Raw genomic sequence first — 18048 nt, 5'->3', positions numbered from 1 at the left:
ACATCTTTTGGTGAAACCAGGGACCCGCAAAAACGGGCCTCCAAAGCCAGCCGCCACTGGGGGCGATTCATTTAAAAGCTAACGATGACAGCAAACTCAGAACACATTAAAAGACCAAGACAAAAATGTCGACCTACATTGTAATGTTATGTAAATCTGACCCAACAACTGTTTTCTTTAAAGGAGCAAAGCAGGGACATATCGTGCTCGATCGTGACTCGTTATTGCGCTTTCACGCACTTCCCACAGTTTTAGAAGCAGGAATTCAGAAATGCTATAGCCGGCTCCTGGAGATACCCTTCTGGCTTTTTCTCTTACATGCACTCATACAAACATGCTTACACAAACACACAGATTAGCAGCCACATCATGTTAGCCAGAGGGACACACACTCATCAATTTGTTTGTAAACAGCAGATTAGCGCGTGGTAAAACCTAGTCGTACACTGGGTCCCCGAAGGGAACACACACTCATACGAGGAAAGCAAAAATATGCACGCATACACATATAGATGTATAATGTTGCTCTCTCTTCAGTATCACCAAAGGAAAAATGTGTTTCATCACAAACTCATCTTCTTCTAAATCACATGCTTAGACAGAAAAATGAAAATGAAAGACCATGGATATATAATGCAAATAATATATAGAATAAAGAGATTAGGACAAATACTGTTGCACTCTGACCCCAATCTCAAAGAGACAATGCCATACTATTATTTAAAGAAGGTTGTGGTGTAAGGTGGTCTCCACAGAACTCAATAATACTCTCTAATTTCTGCCTGCAATACAAAACAAACATGCAACATGGTTTTGTACTATTTGTTTCTTTTAAACTATTATTAATTTTCTGCATTCCTCTGGGATCACTTTCAACTTCAATATCGTGGATGCACTGCTCCAATTTAGCAATCTGGAAAGAATAAAAAACTGTGTGGCTTATTGCTGGTTCTTGGAACGCAGGATGACAAATTGAAAGGATTAAATCGAGCAGGGACTCTCAGGGCCCAAGAAAATGGTATTTCTTTTGAGTCTTTTAAATTATTTTAACAACTCCATCAGCCTCATTCCAGCCTCATAACCCACTTTATCTCTTGCTGATTAAATATCTAAGCAACAAAAGACGAAAAATGCTGTCAGACAGTAGCATTTTGAGCTCATCTAAATCGTGATTCTGTGCTGATTGTCTTTCAAATGCTACCTAAAGTAGCTAAGCATGTGCTGAATGTACCACTGATTTCAGCAAGAAGCATGATAAATGAATTTTCCTTTAGGTTGCGCAAAGAGTACAATGAAAATCTGTCTCTGTTACCTGGGAAACCTGCCAAACGCTGCAAAGAGCTGAAATATAAATTATCAGCAGCGTTAGGATGGGGAAAAGAAAGAAAAAGCAAATAATCATGGAGTTTTTCAAAGGTTTATTAATTATAAAGGAAGTTGTATGTGATCAAAAACAACAGAGTGTAAGAACAGAATCCAAGTATATATTAAGAATGTCACTCGAGCACAGATTAGGTTGTTTTATGTAATAATGTCTTCATTGAAAAAAAAAAGTGCCCTATATATGACAATTCAAATATACCGTGTATTTCAAGGCACTTGAATGCTGGAACTCTGCGTTTGCCGCAACAACAATTTCATATAATCATCAGGTTATTGCTACTGTAATGATCACAAATGGGGAAACTTAGTACAAAGTGTTTTAAATTGCATCCTGATCAAATACTTGAACAGAACAAATCAATCCGAACAACTCAAATGAGCGAAAATGCTTAACAGATGAAGCAAATCTATGAGCAATTTGAATAAAAACAGCTTGAGATAGGTTTGGGGAATAAGCAGTAAAGCGAAAGAAAGGAAGGACAACCTAAATGTGCCAAGTAATACAGCAATAATTCTCTTTCCAATAACACTTAATGTTTTTAAAGACATAATACACTGAAGTATCTAATTAAGTCTTAAAATATTTGGTCTTTCTATATAAAACCTGGAAATAAAGATCAGTTCAAGTAGAAAACATGCATAGCCTCTAGGTAGTGTGAATAGAAAACAACAACAGCAAAAACAGAATGGACCATTCAAACACTTAACATCAGCCACAAGCCACAGCTGTGTTTGTGCTCAAACAACACCACCTCGGTTTCACACAAGCTGGAAAAGGCACATCTAGAAAAGGTACTAAGAAAGAGAGGTATAGATTGAAGCACTGAAGCACTAATGAAGCTCTCATGACTTAAAGCTACAGCGCATTTCTTTTTACACACTGAAAATCCACAAACTGCCATAATAAATCAAGAGGTGCTCGTAACTGTGTATTTATATCCAGTTTGCATATATCACAACTTTCACATCTGGATTTACCATTTAACTGGAAGGGAAGTTCCTTGGGGCATCACTGCGGCAGACTGATATGACTGGAAATTTCCTGAGGTGTTAACTCTAAACCTCAAAATTTATAATGCCACTTTGTAGATATATATACACAATTTCAGATTTTCCCAAAATATGCGCACTGTAGCTTTAAGAACAGCTTGAACACGTTCTCGTCGAACAAAAAAAGTCTGCATATCCTTCTTAGTAAAGTGTCAATGCAACAACAAAGAAGAAATTTGCATAATGATATCGACCACGTACAAAATTACGAAAGAAAAATTGTTTTCCCTAAATGGTTTTCCTATTTTTTTTAATAATACTTTCGCATCTATCTCTACCTTACGTAACTAATACTACAATAAATTCACAATTTGAAGACATTTAAAATATTGCTCACCAGGCCGTCTCTCATCAGCCCTTAAAGATCAAATTAGATAAAATAAAACACATTTCCAACATCCTTTCAGCCCTGATTGTCACACTTTAAATCTAATTTGACAGTTTTTCCTCTGAGAATTTGAACTTAAAGAGACAGTTCACTCAAAAATGAACATTCTGTCATTAATTACTCACTCTCACATTGTTCCAAACCCATAAGACCTTCATCTTCGGAACACAAATTAAGATATTTTTCATGACATCCGAGAGCTTTCTGACTCAGATATTCTAGTAGCTTCATAACATTATGGTTGAACCACTGATTTCACATTGAATATTTTAACTACAATTCTGGGCCTGGGAACATTTCAGTGGTTAGAAAGCTCTCGGATTTCATCGAAAATATCTTAAAGGAGAAGTCCACTTCCAAAACAAAGATTCACATATAATGTACTCAACCCATTGTCATCCAGGATGTTCGTGTCTTTCTTTCTTCAGTCGTAAAGAAATTATGTTTTTTGAGGAAAACGTTTTAGCATTTTTCTCCATATAATGGACTGATATGGTGCCCCGATTTTGAACTTTCAAAATGCAGTTTAAATGCGGCTTCAAATGATCCCAAATGTGGTTATAAACAATCCCAGCGGAGAAAGAAGGGTCTTATCTAGCGTAACGATTAATTATTTTCATTTCTTGTCTCACTCTGCCTAAACTGTTTTTATTCTGGGTCATGACAGTTAGGGTATGTCGAAAAATTCGCATTTCATGTTCTCCCTCAACTTCAAAATTGTCCTATATCACTGTTTTACCTTTTTTGTTAAGGGTGTTTGATCTTCTTTGCATGTTTACTTTGCAAAGACTGGGTCGGTACTTCTGCAGCGATGTAGGATGATTTTAAAATGATTTTTGAAGTTGAGTGAGAAAATACGATTGGAGTTTTTCGACATACCCTAACTGTCTTGAACCAGAATACACAGAGTTCAGGGAGAGCAAGGCAAGACGAGCATTTGAGAATAAAAAGTATTTAAATTGTATTTTGTTTATGAAAATAACCGATCATTTCGCTAGATAAGACTCTTCTTCCTCGGCTGTGATTGTTTACAACCGCACTGGGATCGTTTGAAGCCGTATTTAAACTGCATTTTGGAAGTTCAAAATCGGGGCACCATATCAGTCCATTATATGAAGAAAAATGCTGAAATGTTTTCCTCAAAAAACAATTTCTTTACGACTGAAGAAAGAAAGACATGAACATCTTGGATGACAATGGGTACAAAGTACATTATATGTGAATCTTGGAAGTGGACTTCTCCTTTAATTTGTGTTCTGAAGATGAACGAAAGTCTTACAGGTTTGGAACGACATGAGGCTGAGTAAATAATGACAGAATTAGTTCACCCATTTCTGAGTGGACTAACACTTTAACACCAAACGATTCTCAATCTGCCGTGACATTATTGCACAATTCACTGTGCATATCTAAATACATTTTATCCCTAGACCTTTTCACCATTTTCACTCATGATATACAAATAAATGAGATAACTGAGCGTAATTTGAAAAAAAAAAAAACACCAAACCACAAAAAAAGTTTCAAGCGCAGAATATTTCTTGCTAAATTCTTGTGAATTGAAGCGGTACACTGAGGAAGAAACAGGAAACCGCACTGAATGAACCACAACGTATTTAGGCTTCTGAGCTACTGAAGGTCATTCACAGTCCTTAAAGGATAAAATACTCCTCCCATTAGATTTCATAAGCATACAATAATATACATAACACGCTGTCCCAGAGAAAGTAAATGTAGCTCTTTGGTAACTTTCATCTCAAAGGGTGATTCAGAAATTAAATCGAAAGGTCATGCATTCACAAACATACACCTGTATAGTATGTGCACAAAAACATACTGATTAAGCAGGTGTGATGCATGAGTCAAGGTGAAGGTCCAGGTCTTTCTACACCGACTTTTTGTACCTTAGCAAACATGAAACCTCCAATTTCACAGCCGCCGTAAGAAGATTCAAAAATACGTTTAATAAGCGAATTATTTTTGTATCTGCGTTATTTGCTAAAGCCATTGCAAAGAATGTGTACTTGTGTGTCTACATGTGTAACTAGTAGCTTTATGTGAAAGTGTATTTTAATTGATTTCACCTTTGGGATGGATTGATAGCCGAAGGTTAGATACATACTGGAATACATATCGATCGTACAGCATGGTCCCTTTTTAGAGATGATTCTATGATGTTCTGTTCTTAAACAGCTCAGTTAGAATCTAACAGTCTTGCTCTATATGTTAAGGCTGACACATTTACGTGTTTACAAGCAGCTGTAGCGGGCCCTGGTGAATACATATTTGCTAATAAAACTGGTTGGACAGAATAAATGAGTGCAAGTTTAATACAAGGCACAGTGTGTGGAGGTGCATGAGCGACAAGACAAGTCGTGGCCCCTTAAGTGGAATGACAGCTTTATGTGTACATGTGCATTTGTCTGAGCATAAATATTCGTGTGCAGTGATGTGACAGGATATGGTGTTTCTCAGGATTTGATGAACGCAGGGATATTAGGGACCTGCTTGTAGATATGTGTTACTCAGAGGTCAGTCGTGGCCTTGGCGGTGAGGGCCTGGATGCGACTGGTGTTGCAGGTTTTGCAGAGAACATGGCCATCCAGAGGGTAGCAACCCTGGTTGTCTCCCTCAGAAAGAAGACAGCCACAATCCTATAGAGAGGACACACAGAGATTGGTTTAAAAAGGACAAAAAAAAGGTACAAAACTTCTCTTTCTAAAGACATTTAGGAATTTTTAACCAACCTCCCAAGGGCTTTGACTCACCTCACAACGATAGCACTGCACATGAAAGTCACGGTCTAAGGCCACAATACGCACAGTCTCCTCCTGGCCGGGTGCTGGCATTATGGGCTCTGTACACACAGAGCAACGAGGGGCAAATTTCCTTGAAAAAGGGAAGGAAAAACAGTCAACAGATCACAACAAAACAATCTCTAGGACAGACATGCCCTTTGATACAAGTGAATTTGATTAGAACAAAAATAAATATCATTTATAATATAATCAAAATTTGCACGATTAACAGGCGATTCATTTTTATAGTTTAACGGCATTAAACATATTTAACGCAATTAAAGGAGAAGTACGCTTCTAGAACAAAAATTTACAGATAATTTACTCACCCCCTTGTCATCAAAGATGTTCATGTCTTTCTTTCTTCTGTCGTAAAGAAATAATGTTTTTTGAGGAAACCGTCTATGGTGCCCTAAGTTTGAACTTCAAAAACGCAGTTTAAATGCAGCTTGAAACGACACCAAATGTGGTTGTAAATGATTCCAGCTCGTCTTGTCTTTCTCTCCCTGAACTCTGTGTATTCTGGCTCAAGACAGTTAGGGTATGTCGAAACTCCAATTGTATTTTCTCCCTCAACTTCAAAAATCATTTCAAAATCATCCTACATCGGTGCAGAAGTACCGACCCAGTCTTTGCAAAGTGAACGTGCAAAGAAGATCAAACACCCTTAACAAAAACTGTAAAACAGCGATATAGGACGATTTTGAAGTTGAGGGAGAACATGAGATGGGAGTTTTTCGACATACCCTAACTGTCATGAACTGGAAAAAAAAGTTCAGGCAGAGTAAGACAAACCAAGCATTTGACATGAAAAAGTATATAAATTGTATTATTTTTATGAAAATAACCGATCGTTTCGCTAGATAAGACCCTTCTTCCTCGGCTGGGATCGTTTACAACCACATTTGGGATCGTTTGAAGCTGCATTTAAACTGCGTTTTTGAAGTTCAAACTTGGGGCACCATAAACGGTTTCCTCAAAAAACATAATTTTTTTTATGACCGAAGAAAGACAGACATGAACATCTTGGATGACAAGGGGGTGAGTACATTATCTGTAATTTTTTGTTCTAGAAGTGGACTTCTCCTTTAACGCAGAGGCTAGGTTAGTGTTGGCCACCCCAATTACAACTGCTGCTTCTGTCTCTTTTTTTCTTGACAAGAAGTGTGTTTATTTAGTCGCAGAATGTCTTTATGACCACATCAAATGGGCGACTTTTCAGACACGCACTCCAACTTCACCTCAGCCCCAGGTGTTAGTCAAACGAGCGGGGGGAAAGCACAGGTGATGAGGGAGCTTCAGTAGAACAACAGTGAACTGTGGTCAGATGAGATGTTGTCAGGTCATATGCCTGTAAAAACCAATTTACCTGTCCTGTCAGACATTACACTGTGCTCGTAGCATGCAAGTTTCAATTGCACGCATAAATGCAGGGGCGCGCTATAGCGATTAATCACAGAAATAAATGTGTGATTAGTTACTTATCTTTTTTTAATCAATTGACAGCACTAAATATAATATAATATGTGACCGCTGACCACAAAACCAGTCATAAGGGTCCATTTTTGAAATTAAGATTTATTCATCATCTGAAAGCTGAATAAATAAGCTTTCCATTTATGCATGGAAAAGTATTTGTTATGATATTACAATATTTGGCCGAGATCATCTATTTGAAAATCTGAATTCTGAGGGTGCAAAAAAATTTAAATATTGAGAAAATGGCCTTTAAAGTTGTTCAAATAAAGTTCTTAGCAATGCATATTACTAATCATAAATTAAGTTTTGATATATTTATGGTAGGAAATTTACAAAATATCTTCATGGAACATGATCTTTACTTAATATTCTAATGAATTTTGGCATAAAAAAAAAAAAAAGAAAATCATTTTGACCAATACAATATATTGTTGGCTATTGCTACAAATATACCCGTGTTACTTACGACTGGTTTTGTGGTCAAGGGTCACATATAATATAATATAATATAATATAATATAATATAATATAATATAATATAATATAATATAATATAATATAATATAATATAATATAAATGCTGATCTTTTGAACTTTACATTTTGGTTTTCAAAAAAAAAAAAAAAAAAATGCAACAAAACAATGCAACTGTTTTTATTGATAATAAAATTATTATTATTATTTATTTATTTATTAAAAAAAAAATTGAGCACCAAATAAGCATGTTAGCATGATTTCAGAAGGATCATGTGACACTGAAGACTAATGAAGTAATGATTACTGAAAATCCAGCTTCCCAGCTTTACATTTTAAAACATATTTTAACATATAAAACTGTTATTTTTAATTATAATAACATTTATGGTTATTGTTATCATATTATTTATAGGTTTTTTTTTTTTTTTTTTTTTTTTACTGTATATGCAGTCTTGGTGAGCATAAACGAATTTTACATAAATACACACACACATTCAAAAAAATAAAATAAATAAATAAATAAAACTACTTACACAAAATTGTAGTTAGATATGATGCAACATTACTTTTGCAACAGGCTCATTGGAAATATGTGTATGTAGAGGCACGTATTTCTAATGAGCCTGGGTTGCATTTTTGGGCCACAATTTTCATTTTTGGCCCTACATAGTAAAGTTTGGGCAACTCTGCTCTAGAACATTTATTAAGATAAAAACTTGTATTATGGCATCCAAAGCAAAAGAATCAAGATAGTCTCAGTCACTGAGCACCCGTGATAACTCTGACTTCGCATAAAAGGGATCGTTCATCAAAAATACATATTTTGTCACTGCTTACTCTCCTTTATATTGTTCCAAGCCTGCATGTGTAGGAGAGCTAAGTAGGCAGTCAAGACTGTCAGTGAATAGAAACTTAAAAAGCAAGTCATACAGGTTTGGAATGCTTTGGAATGAGGGAATGGTTTGGTGAGCATAAACAAATTTTATATATATACACACACACAAATATATACACAAAAAAAAACCTACTTACACAAACTTGTAGTTAGGCAACAACATTATTTTTGCAACAGGCTCATTGGAAATATGTGCCTTTATATACACTAATGCAAAACTGAAAAAATTTACCTATATATACAAATCAATGCAGCATCCAGTTGAAATGAACACTAGAGGCAGTAAAACTCCAACAACTTTTTTTCCTTTTCACACAAAGTATGATTTAAACACAAAGTTCTGATTAATAAAGCCTAATTTTCACACAATTACGTACAGAATATTATATTATGGCTCCAAAACAATTATAACTCCCTGTGTGATTTGAAAACTGATACTTTTGAATGTTGTTGTTATATTTAGCTTCATATACGTGATTTATTATTATTTTTTTTATTTAGTAGCTTTGCTCAGTAGCTCAAGCTACTCGTTGCACTTAAATGATGAAGAGCTCTGTGAACTCGTGAAACTATAGTTCAACAAAACAGCTCAAATCCACACAAGAAAGTTAAAATATCACGGCTGCATCAACAAATGCATTTTTATATCAATTTTGTATTCGTTAACACTGTTGATTAGGTTTAGGGTTGGGTTTGGTGTTATTTCCAACACAATAGTGCATTAACCTTTAGCGACACTACCCAGATATCGGAACTCTGAACAGCCACAATACATATCTCAAGCAGCGTAATAAATATGCAGCAATATGTGCCCATACCAATGTAATAAGAATATGCCACGGTCACGTATTGAAGGTGTGTTTTAGTGGCACTCTCTGGACATTTCACTTTGAAACTGCAGTGCAGTAAGGTACATAATTACGGTGTATGTAGAGGCATGTATTTCTAATGAGCCTGGGTTGGATTTTTGGCCCTACATAGTAAAGTTTGGGCAACTCTGCTCTAGAACATTTGTTAACTTGAAGATAAAAACTTGTATTATGGCATCCAAAGCAAAAGAATCAAGATAGTATCAGTCATTGAGCACCCGTGATAACTCTGACTTCGCATGAAAGGGATCGTTCATCAAAAATACATATTTTGTCACTCCTTACTCTCCTTTACATTGTTCCAAGCCTGCATGTGTAGGAGAGCTAAGTAGGCAGTCAAGATTGTCAGTGAATAGAAACTTAAAAAGCAAGTCATACAGGTTTGGAAGGCTTTGGAATGAGGGAATGGTTTGAAATGATGCAAGAGTGTGAAAAGAAATGCTGAACTCATTCTTTAAAAATAAATGAATAAACGTAATTCTATTCCATTTACATATTTAAAAGTGGTGTATAAAAAATTACTCTAATCTAAATGGACAGACAATCAGCTATACCAATAAACCCAGTGGAACTTATTTCAAAGACACAAAAGTTTTAGAAAGCTCCACAATGAATACATTTGTGTGTTCAGCAATTTGAGAACACAGGACGGGAACAGAGAAAGACAAGGTGAGTATGTGTACACAAAGCTAAACGGTCAGGTGATTCACTTCTTCATTGGGTTTTACCAACAAAACAGCAAAACGGGGGAAGTTCAGCAGATGGTGGCCTAATTATACCACAGTAGTAACAATGAGTACAATCCAGGTACAGCCCAACTGTTCCTCGACACAATGACAATTCTGTTGTGATCATATTCTCACAATCCCACATTCCTTCTGAAACCTTTCAATTCCTTAACACATGCAAAAAAGCTGAACAGACTACTTAAAAGTCATATTTCCTGTAAATAACATGTTGAATTGTTTTGAATGTGATATTTGAACCCTAAAAAAGCTTTAAACGGTTTATTGAGATTGAGCTAATATGTTTTCCTGCAGTAGGAATATATGAAGCATAATTGTGTTTCTGGTCATACTTGTGGAAGTCTTCGATGCAGTGGATGTGGTTAGAGGCGTCCACAGTAAAGGGAATGCCGTCCAGACTCCGATGGCAGACCACACAGGTGAAGCACTGGGGATGATAGGCCTTCCCAGTCGCCCGCAGGATACGCTCCATTATGGGCTTACTACATATGTTGCAAGTCTCCAGGGTGTTCTAAAATCAAACACAGAGAAACAAAGATCTTACATAACGTTCATGCTGGGCCAAAGCAAATCGTAGAAAAAAGGCAACTGAGATAGATTTATATAAGAACATAATTTAAGCTGTGATAGTAAGAGACGTGGCTTGGCAGTTGCAATAACCTTCGACCTTAAACAAAAGTGAAAATATGCTTGATTTACAATGATAAGAAGAAATGTTTCCATGTCTACTTTACTAACTTTTTCATTGAGGAACCATCACACAAACTCGCAAAACGCGCACACGCATACATACTCACACCTTAAAGGCATAGTTCACCCAAAAATGAAAGTTCTGTCATAATTTACTGACTCCCATGTAATTTTAAACCCATTTGACTTACTTTCTTCCAAAGGACTAATTTATTTCCATTACTGTTCTTAACCCTTTAAAGGCTGTATGTCACCTTTAATGGGTTAGCTCACCCAAAAATTAAAAATGTCATTAACTACTCAACCCCGTATCACTTTTGTTCATCTTTTAAAGAAGAACAAAGATATTTTTCATGAAAGCTGAAAGATTTCTATCATATGTATGCATGTTGATCCATGTTTGAATAAAGAAAGAAAGTTAAATCTGTTCATCACATAAAACAACAGTGTGTCTTCATAAAGACATACAATTTTATAGCTTTTTGAGGCCTAAAGGTTTTGGTGTAACGGACGGATGGATAGACATATCAGGTTTCATTAAAGGAGAAGTCCACTTCCAAGATGTTCATGTCTTTCTCTGTATATTCTGACTCAAGACAGTTAGGGTATGTCGAAAAACTCCAATCGTATTTTCTCCCTCAACTTCAAAAATCATTTTAAAATCATCCTACATCGCTGCAGAAGTACCGACCCAGTTTTTGCATAGTGAACATGCAAAGAAGATCAAACACCTTTAACAAAATAGGTAAAACAGCGATATAGGACGATTTTGAAGTTGAGGGAGAACGTGAGATGGGAGTTTTTTTGACATACCCTACACTATAAAAAACAATTTGTTGAGTCAACTTAAAATAATTTGTAACCTGGCTGCCTTAAAATTGTAAGTTCAGTCAACTCAAAAAAAGTTTATTCAACTTGAAATGTTAAATTATACTAAGTGACAACTTAGATATTTGATTTGAATCAACTTTTTAAGATAACAATTTTAAGGCAGCTGGGTTACTTACCCATCTATTAAGTTTAGCAAACACAAATATCTAAGTTGTTACTTAGTACAACTTAACATTTCAAGTTGACTAAACTTATTTTAGTTGACTGAACTTAAAATTTTAAGGCAGCAGGGTAACAAATTATTTTAAGCTGACTCAACAAATTGTGTTTTTTATTTTTTACAGTGAACTTTCATGAACCGGAAAAAAACAGTTCGGGCAGCTGAGCATTTGACATTAAGAAGTATATAAATCGTATTATTTTTATAAAAAAACACTACCATTAGGCTAGATAAGACCATTCTTTCTCGGCTGGAATCGTTTACAACCGCATTTGGGATCATTTGAAGCCGCGTTTTAACTGCATTTTGAAAGTTCAAAATTGGGGCACCATATCAGTACATTATATGGAGAAAAATGCTGAAATGTTTTCCTCAAAAAACATCTTACGACTGAAGAAAGACATGAACATCTTGGATGACAAGAGGGTGAGTACACTATAAGTGAATCTTTGTTTTGGAAGTGGAGTTCTCCTTTAAAATGATCTTCACTTGTGTTTGGAAGATACATGAAAGTCTTATGGGGTTGGAACAATATGAGGGTGAGTAAATAATGATGGAATTAAAATTTTCGGGTGCACAAAGCTTTTAACTTTCATCATATGGAACTACTTTAGTGTTCCTCGCAGGAAACAAAGTCAAACAGGTTTGGAACGAGGGTGAGTAAATGATGACAGAATTTACATTTTGGCCGAACAGACTCTTTAAAGTATCCGTTATCTATCAACATTTAATGGATTTCCGTAAGATAATGTGTGCATCCCAATGGCTGTCACAAGTGTATCTCTGTCCTCAAATGCCTGAGGGAAAAGAGGGGTTCTGATATAAAGTATATATAGTGAGCAATGGAATGAGAGTGAGATCTGATTAGCTACTCTCTGATTCACAAACAAAGTCATTTTTCACTCTCGCTTTCGTTCTGCGAGAGGCGCAGCAGTAAATACGTCCACTTTCTGATGACTGCAGGCTTTTCTTCAGCCACGGATACCGGGCCGCGGGCCAGCTGATGACTTTTCGCTCACATTCCTCTTCTTAATGTCCACCCCGAGCCCTGGATTTGTTATTTCGATATTTCATATAAAAGAATCTTCTATCCCCCTCCCTCCCCTACAGCCTAGCAATTACTGCAAAGGATGGTGAAATCATCTGTGTGTGATCAATTATAGGATGACTTTCTCTTTGAAAGCATGTGTGTGAGACTGTCTTCACATGAGAGGCTATGATGCACAAATATTTCCTGGATTTCTCCATTCGGGATTTGGTCGCCCAGACACATCTCAGTGTGTGTAAGTACTCCAGGCTACAGCTGTCCTCTTTGGCTGCCTGTCTCTTTGGCACAGCCACTCAGCACTGTTTTCAAACACAGACTTCCAGGCCTGTGTGCATGTGTGGCAACACTGTAAGCCATCACGTTTGCCGCGCCAATGAGCCCTGATGATTAGGGCTGACAGTATGACCGTGGATAACCGCTCACACTAGGGCTGTGCGATATTTTCTGGGATTTGGTCGATAATGATTATTTGGTGATAATTTGCGGGGTGTGTTTTTGTGCTGATACAGTATCTTGGCTGGTTGTCTAGGCCTACAGTGGACAACTGACAATTTTTCACATTCTTTGACAGAAATCTTCCGTTAAGGGGTATAATTTGCCCTCCTAAATTGATTTCCAGGGGCATTTTTACCTTCTTCTAAACATTTTAATTGCATGTATCATCTTTTATGCCAAATTCTTATTTTTAATCAATAAATTATCACTAAAAATAAAAGGTAACTGCTACCTTTTTTCTTGCAATTGCGAGTTTACATCTTACAATTCTGTGTTGTGAGATTTGCGAGTAATAATATCAGAAATGCAGGATATAAACAGGGAATTCTGACGTTTTTCTCAGAATTTATATGGAGTTTTTGGAGGTTTTTCTCAGAAATGCAAGCAATGACTTTAGAACACACAATTGTGAGTTATTAAGTCCAAATTCTGAGATATAAACTCACAATTCTGAGAAAATATCAGTTTATATAAGCACTTTATAAATCACACAATTGCAAGTAAAGAAGTCAGAATTGTGAGATACAAACACGCAGTTCTGAGAAAAAAAAAAAAGTCTGAATTTTAAGTTTATAGTATCTTGCAATTGCGAGTTTATATCACGCAATTCTCTGAAAAAAGTCAGAATTTTGAGTTTATATCTCGTAATTATGACTTTAGAACACACAATTGTTATTAAAAAGTTATATTCAAAAGTTATTAAGTCCAAAGTGTGAGATATAAACTCACAATTCTGAGAAAACATCATTTTTCCCCCTCTCGGAACTAGACTTTATATATCGCACAATTGCGAGCAAAAAAGTCACATTTGCCAGACACAAACATGCAGTTCTGAGACAAAAACTCTGAATTGTAAGATTACATCTTGCAATTCTGACTTTATAACTTGCAATTGCAAATTTATTTCATGTAATTCTAAAAAAAAAAAATCAGAATTGTAAGTTTATATCTCGCAATTCTGACTTTACAACTCCCAATTGTGAGTACATATCAAGCAATTCTGAGAAAAAAAAGGTCAAAATTGACTTTCTTTTCCCTCCGAACTGCGAGATATAAACAGGCCATCCTGGTTGTAAACTTGCAACTGCAAGAAAAAAAGATAAGTTGCAATTACCTTTTTTATTTTTTATTCAGTGTTGGAAACAGGCTTCGATACTATAGCACTGTTCAACCAAATGAAATCTATAAAAGTTTAACTGCATTTTGCATAATGCAGTAAAAGCATGCACTCCCTAGGCTTGTTTTTTCCCTCCAAAGTGAGTAACATAGATGCAGCTAGCACAGTTAAACAAACCTGCCTAAAAAAGCAACATTTAAAGGCACCATATGAAATGAAGGGTGTTCCCGAAGTTACATAACTTTATCATGCTAGTTTTAGGCAAATTATAAGCTAGCACTGCACAGAGAGAAAAATATTCACAGAAAAGGTTTATCCAGGTTGGAGGATGAAGTGATAAAAATGTTTGAAGTAATCATATTTTATTTAATACTAAAAAGCACTGATGTTTGTGTGGGCTAGGCTTCTTTCGCATCCTGCTAAGCTAACAGCCAAACTATAGAAATCTCCCGTGCGCTTCGTGTGAGGGACGACAGTTATGTGACACATGGTGTTCCTGCCAATGTACTGTACAGTGTTACAAATCCGTCACTTATGAATATATCCGTCACTTGGAACAGATCTGTAGTATATAGAGTTTTCAGCTGCATGGACAGAATTTACTGGAAAGAGTCCCGTGTATCAACACAGCCAAATCCTGTTTGCACTGCCTGCGCACTGGGATCATTTCCCATGCTCTCGGTTCACCAGCAAGCTGAGGTGGGGGTCAAAGGACTTGGCCCTGAGCTCCTACGATCCGCTCGTCATTCTTAGATCAACCGTTCAGCTTTAGAACGGTCTGTCAGGGAAGACTGACTGCCGAGGGATCGCCAAGGCTCAAGAAGGCCGTAGGTATACAAGTTTCTAATTTGTGTCATTTCTTTCACAAGCATAACAAAAATTAACATTATTTCCCAGAGCAACGCTTGTGTACAAACAATGTCCGTTCCACAATCCTCTGCAAATCCTGGAAACGGATAAAACCTTTAATAAGCTTGCCGCTGAGAACCCTTGAGGCTCGTCTCATAACTCTGAGGCGAGGAAGAGGGGGAGGGGAAACTATAGAAAGACAGACAGTCTGCATATAGCCTTCAGGAACACAGTCTAATGTTTAACCTGAGTCTTTGCGCTTTTCCAAAGGACTTGAACCAGACTCTGGATCCCTGCTGCTTACAGTTTTCTGAAGAAACATTGAAAAACAGTCCGCTTTCACACTTCAGAGCAGATTTCACACAATACGTCGTGCCAGAGTCATCGTACGAACAGCGTGACAGTGAAGTCTGGGTCAGTCAAACCTCTCTTCCCCAGCACAGCTTTTCAGTTCGCTGCAGCTTTTACGCTGACGTCAAAGCAGTTTTGATTTACATGCTGTGGATTTACTGTCCGGTAATAACTTTCAAAGATGGTTTAGGAAAATCTGCACAGAGCACCGCTAATGGCTTCTCTGGTGGAAGAATTACAGCTTGGAGAGCCACTAGAGGGCACTAAACGTCTACTCATGCTCTCAGTTTACTCTTCTCCGCTGCCTGAATGTAATATATTCACATATATTCCTCTTTTTTTCAGCTTCATACATTTCTCTAAGTGTTTGCCCAGAAGGCTAAACAAACGTCTAGGCAGATGAGGTAGAATGAATTTAGGTCAGACAGCCTCTTTCTGAACGAAAGGGTGAGTGGAGAGCACTGAAGTCAATTGTAGCCTCTTCTTTCCCTTGTTGCTTTTTCAATTTCCTGACAAAGTGCTCCAACACTCTCTCTTCCTCTCTTTCTTCCAGCCACTCATCTTTTTGTGGGTGCAGCACGGCTAAACTCCGAACACGACGCACTATGCTCTAACAGGACAACTTTGCATAGTGCTGGACGTAAGAATGACTCAAAAGCTTTGCATTCCACAAATAATGATACTTATTTGAAGACCGGTCTACATAAAACAGAAAGCAGACTGTCTGGATAAAATGGTGAAATGTGAAGAAAAAAATGTGTGGAACAAACCAATATTCATGCAGGAAAAATCACATGCGCTCTACGTACACTGTAAGCATCAACTGCCAATCCACGGCGCTCGATGTGTATTAAAGCAAAACACTCTGAAGTTACTGGATGTCTTCTTTGATAGGAGGCTTTATCAATTTTACATGATTCTCAGTTAGCTTGGCGGCATGGATTTGTTTTGCACAGAATATTAAAACACCTGTACCCTTCAATGTCACTCTGCCAGCTGCATTTACTTTAGAAACTGTATCCAAATATCTTCTCAAATCTAAAGAGTTTTAAAACCAAAATGGCTTTAATACTTAATTCTCGTTATAAATATACCATACTGTATTTCGCATTAAACTTTTTGATTATCTGTCAGCACCAAAATTCCGTTTTTATTTATGTACATGTGACAGTTTCACATTAGAGCGCCTGTCTGCGATGTGATAATATACAGACGCCTCCAGGGAAGAAAAAACAAAAAAAACTTGGAAAATTGTGTGGATCCAGATCATTAGGTCATAAGGTGAATTTATATTAGGAAAAAGCAAAGAAAACTATGAACTCGCTGACTGTAGCTGAAAGGTCAAAGGTCACTAGGCTGCTCTGAATAGATAAATCATTGACTAAAAATCTATGCATTTATGTAAAAATACTAAGGCTGTCATTTTATTACAAATTTTAAGTTAATTAACTGCATGATTAATATACGTAACACATACACATCTTGGTAAGTGTGGTTTGGCCTTTGTATATGGGTCAGAAGACATGAATAACTTAATTTTTTATCATATGTGATCCCGGACCACAAAACCAGTCATAAGGGTCAATCTTTTGAAATTGAGATTTATACATCATCTGAAAGCTGAGTAAATAAGCTTTGTTATGATAGTACAATATTTGGCTGAGATACAACTATTTGAAAACCTGAGGGTGTAAAAAAAAAATCTAAATATTGAGAACATTTCTTTTAAAGTTCTTAGCAATGCATATTACTAACCAAAAATTAAGTTTTGATATATTTACGGTAGGAAATGTACAAAATATCTTCATGGAACATGATCTTTACTTAATATCCTAATGATTTTTGGCATAACAAAAAGATAATTTTGACCCATACAATGTATTGTTGGCTACTGCTACAAATACACCTGTGCTGCTTATGACTGGTTTTGTGGTCACATATATATATACGCTTTTTTAAATTAATAAAATGCATCAGCCACAAAGATTACAGGCATACACACAGCGCTTGAGAATGAGGACTACGGCTTTAACTAGTCTTGATAGATGGTAATGGGTGACAGGTCGACAGAAGGTCCTTAGCACTGAAAACCAGACTAGAACCAAACTGCCGCTTTGGATCCCTGGGACTGTGAGGTGCTCAGGGAAACTATCTTTTGAGCTACTTAAATAAAGAGAGTTAAAGGAAAGAGAGCTACAGGGGATTGGATATGAATGCAGAGGCACTGAGCCAAGAACTCTCGATGTCTTTTCCCAAGACATCACCCCGCCATTACATTTCAGACACATTCCTGTACTGACTTCACTGTGGCAGTTACCTCAGAAGGTTTCACTGTTACTGTAGAATATCCCAGTATTTCTTA

The 18048-nt window shown here is 36.6% G+C and overlaps 1 protein-coding gene and 1 long non-coding RNA gene across 5 annotated transcripts in view; one reads left to right on the top strand and one right to left on the bottom strand.

The window, feature by feature from the left end:
- Positions 1–4305: 4305 nt before the first annotated feature.
- lpp (LIM domain containing preferred translocation partner in lipoma) overlaps positions 4306–18048 on the bottom strand; it is a 248798-nt gene continuing 235055 nt past the window's right edge. For all 4 annotated transcript variants that reach the window (XM_051112291.1, XM_051112292.1, XM_051112294.1 and 1 more), the window contains exons 9-11: positions 10418–10596; positions 5590–5710; positions 4306–5475 (exon numbers count right to left, since the gene is read on the bottom strand). In XM_051112291.1, the coding sequence (XP_050968248.1) occupies positions 5347–5475; positions 5590–5710; positions 10418–10596 (429 nt within the window). In that variant the 3' untranslated portion in view covers positions 4306–5346. The remainder of the gene's footprint in view (positions 5476–5589; positions 5711–10417; positions 10597–18048) is intronic.
- Positions 15072–17249, top strand: LOC127166761 (uncharacterized). The gene is made up of 4 exons (XR_007827933.1): positions 15072–15317; positions 15606–15749; positions 16032–16133; positions 16240–17249. It is a non-coding gene; the product is annotated as an uncharacterized LOC127166761 (long non-coding RNA).

The sequence above is a fragment of the Labeo rohita genome, chromosome 6, assembly GCF_022985175.1.
Source record: "Labeo rohita strain BAU-BD-2019 chromosome 6, IGBB_LRoh.1.0, whole genome shotgun sequence".
NCBI classification, from domain to species: domain Eukaryota; kingdom Metazoa; phylum Chordata; class Actinopteri; order Cypriniformes; family Cyprinidae; genus Labeo; species Labeo rohita.
The sequence above is the reverse complement of the archived record's forward strand: the minus strand, read 5'-3'. Positions and strand labels throughout refer to the sequence as shown.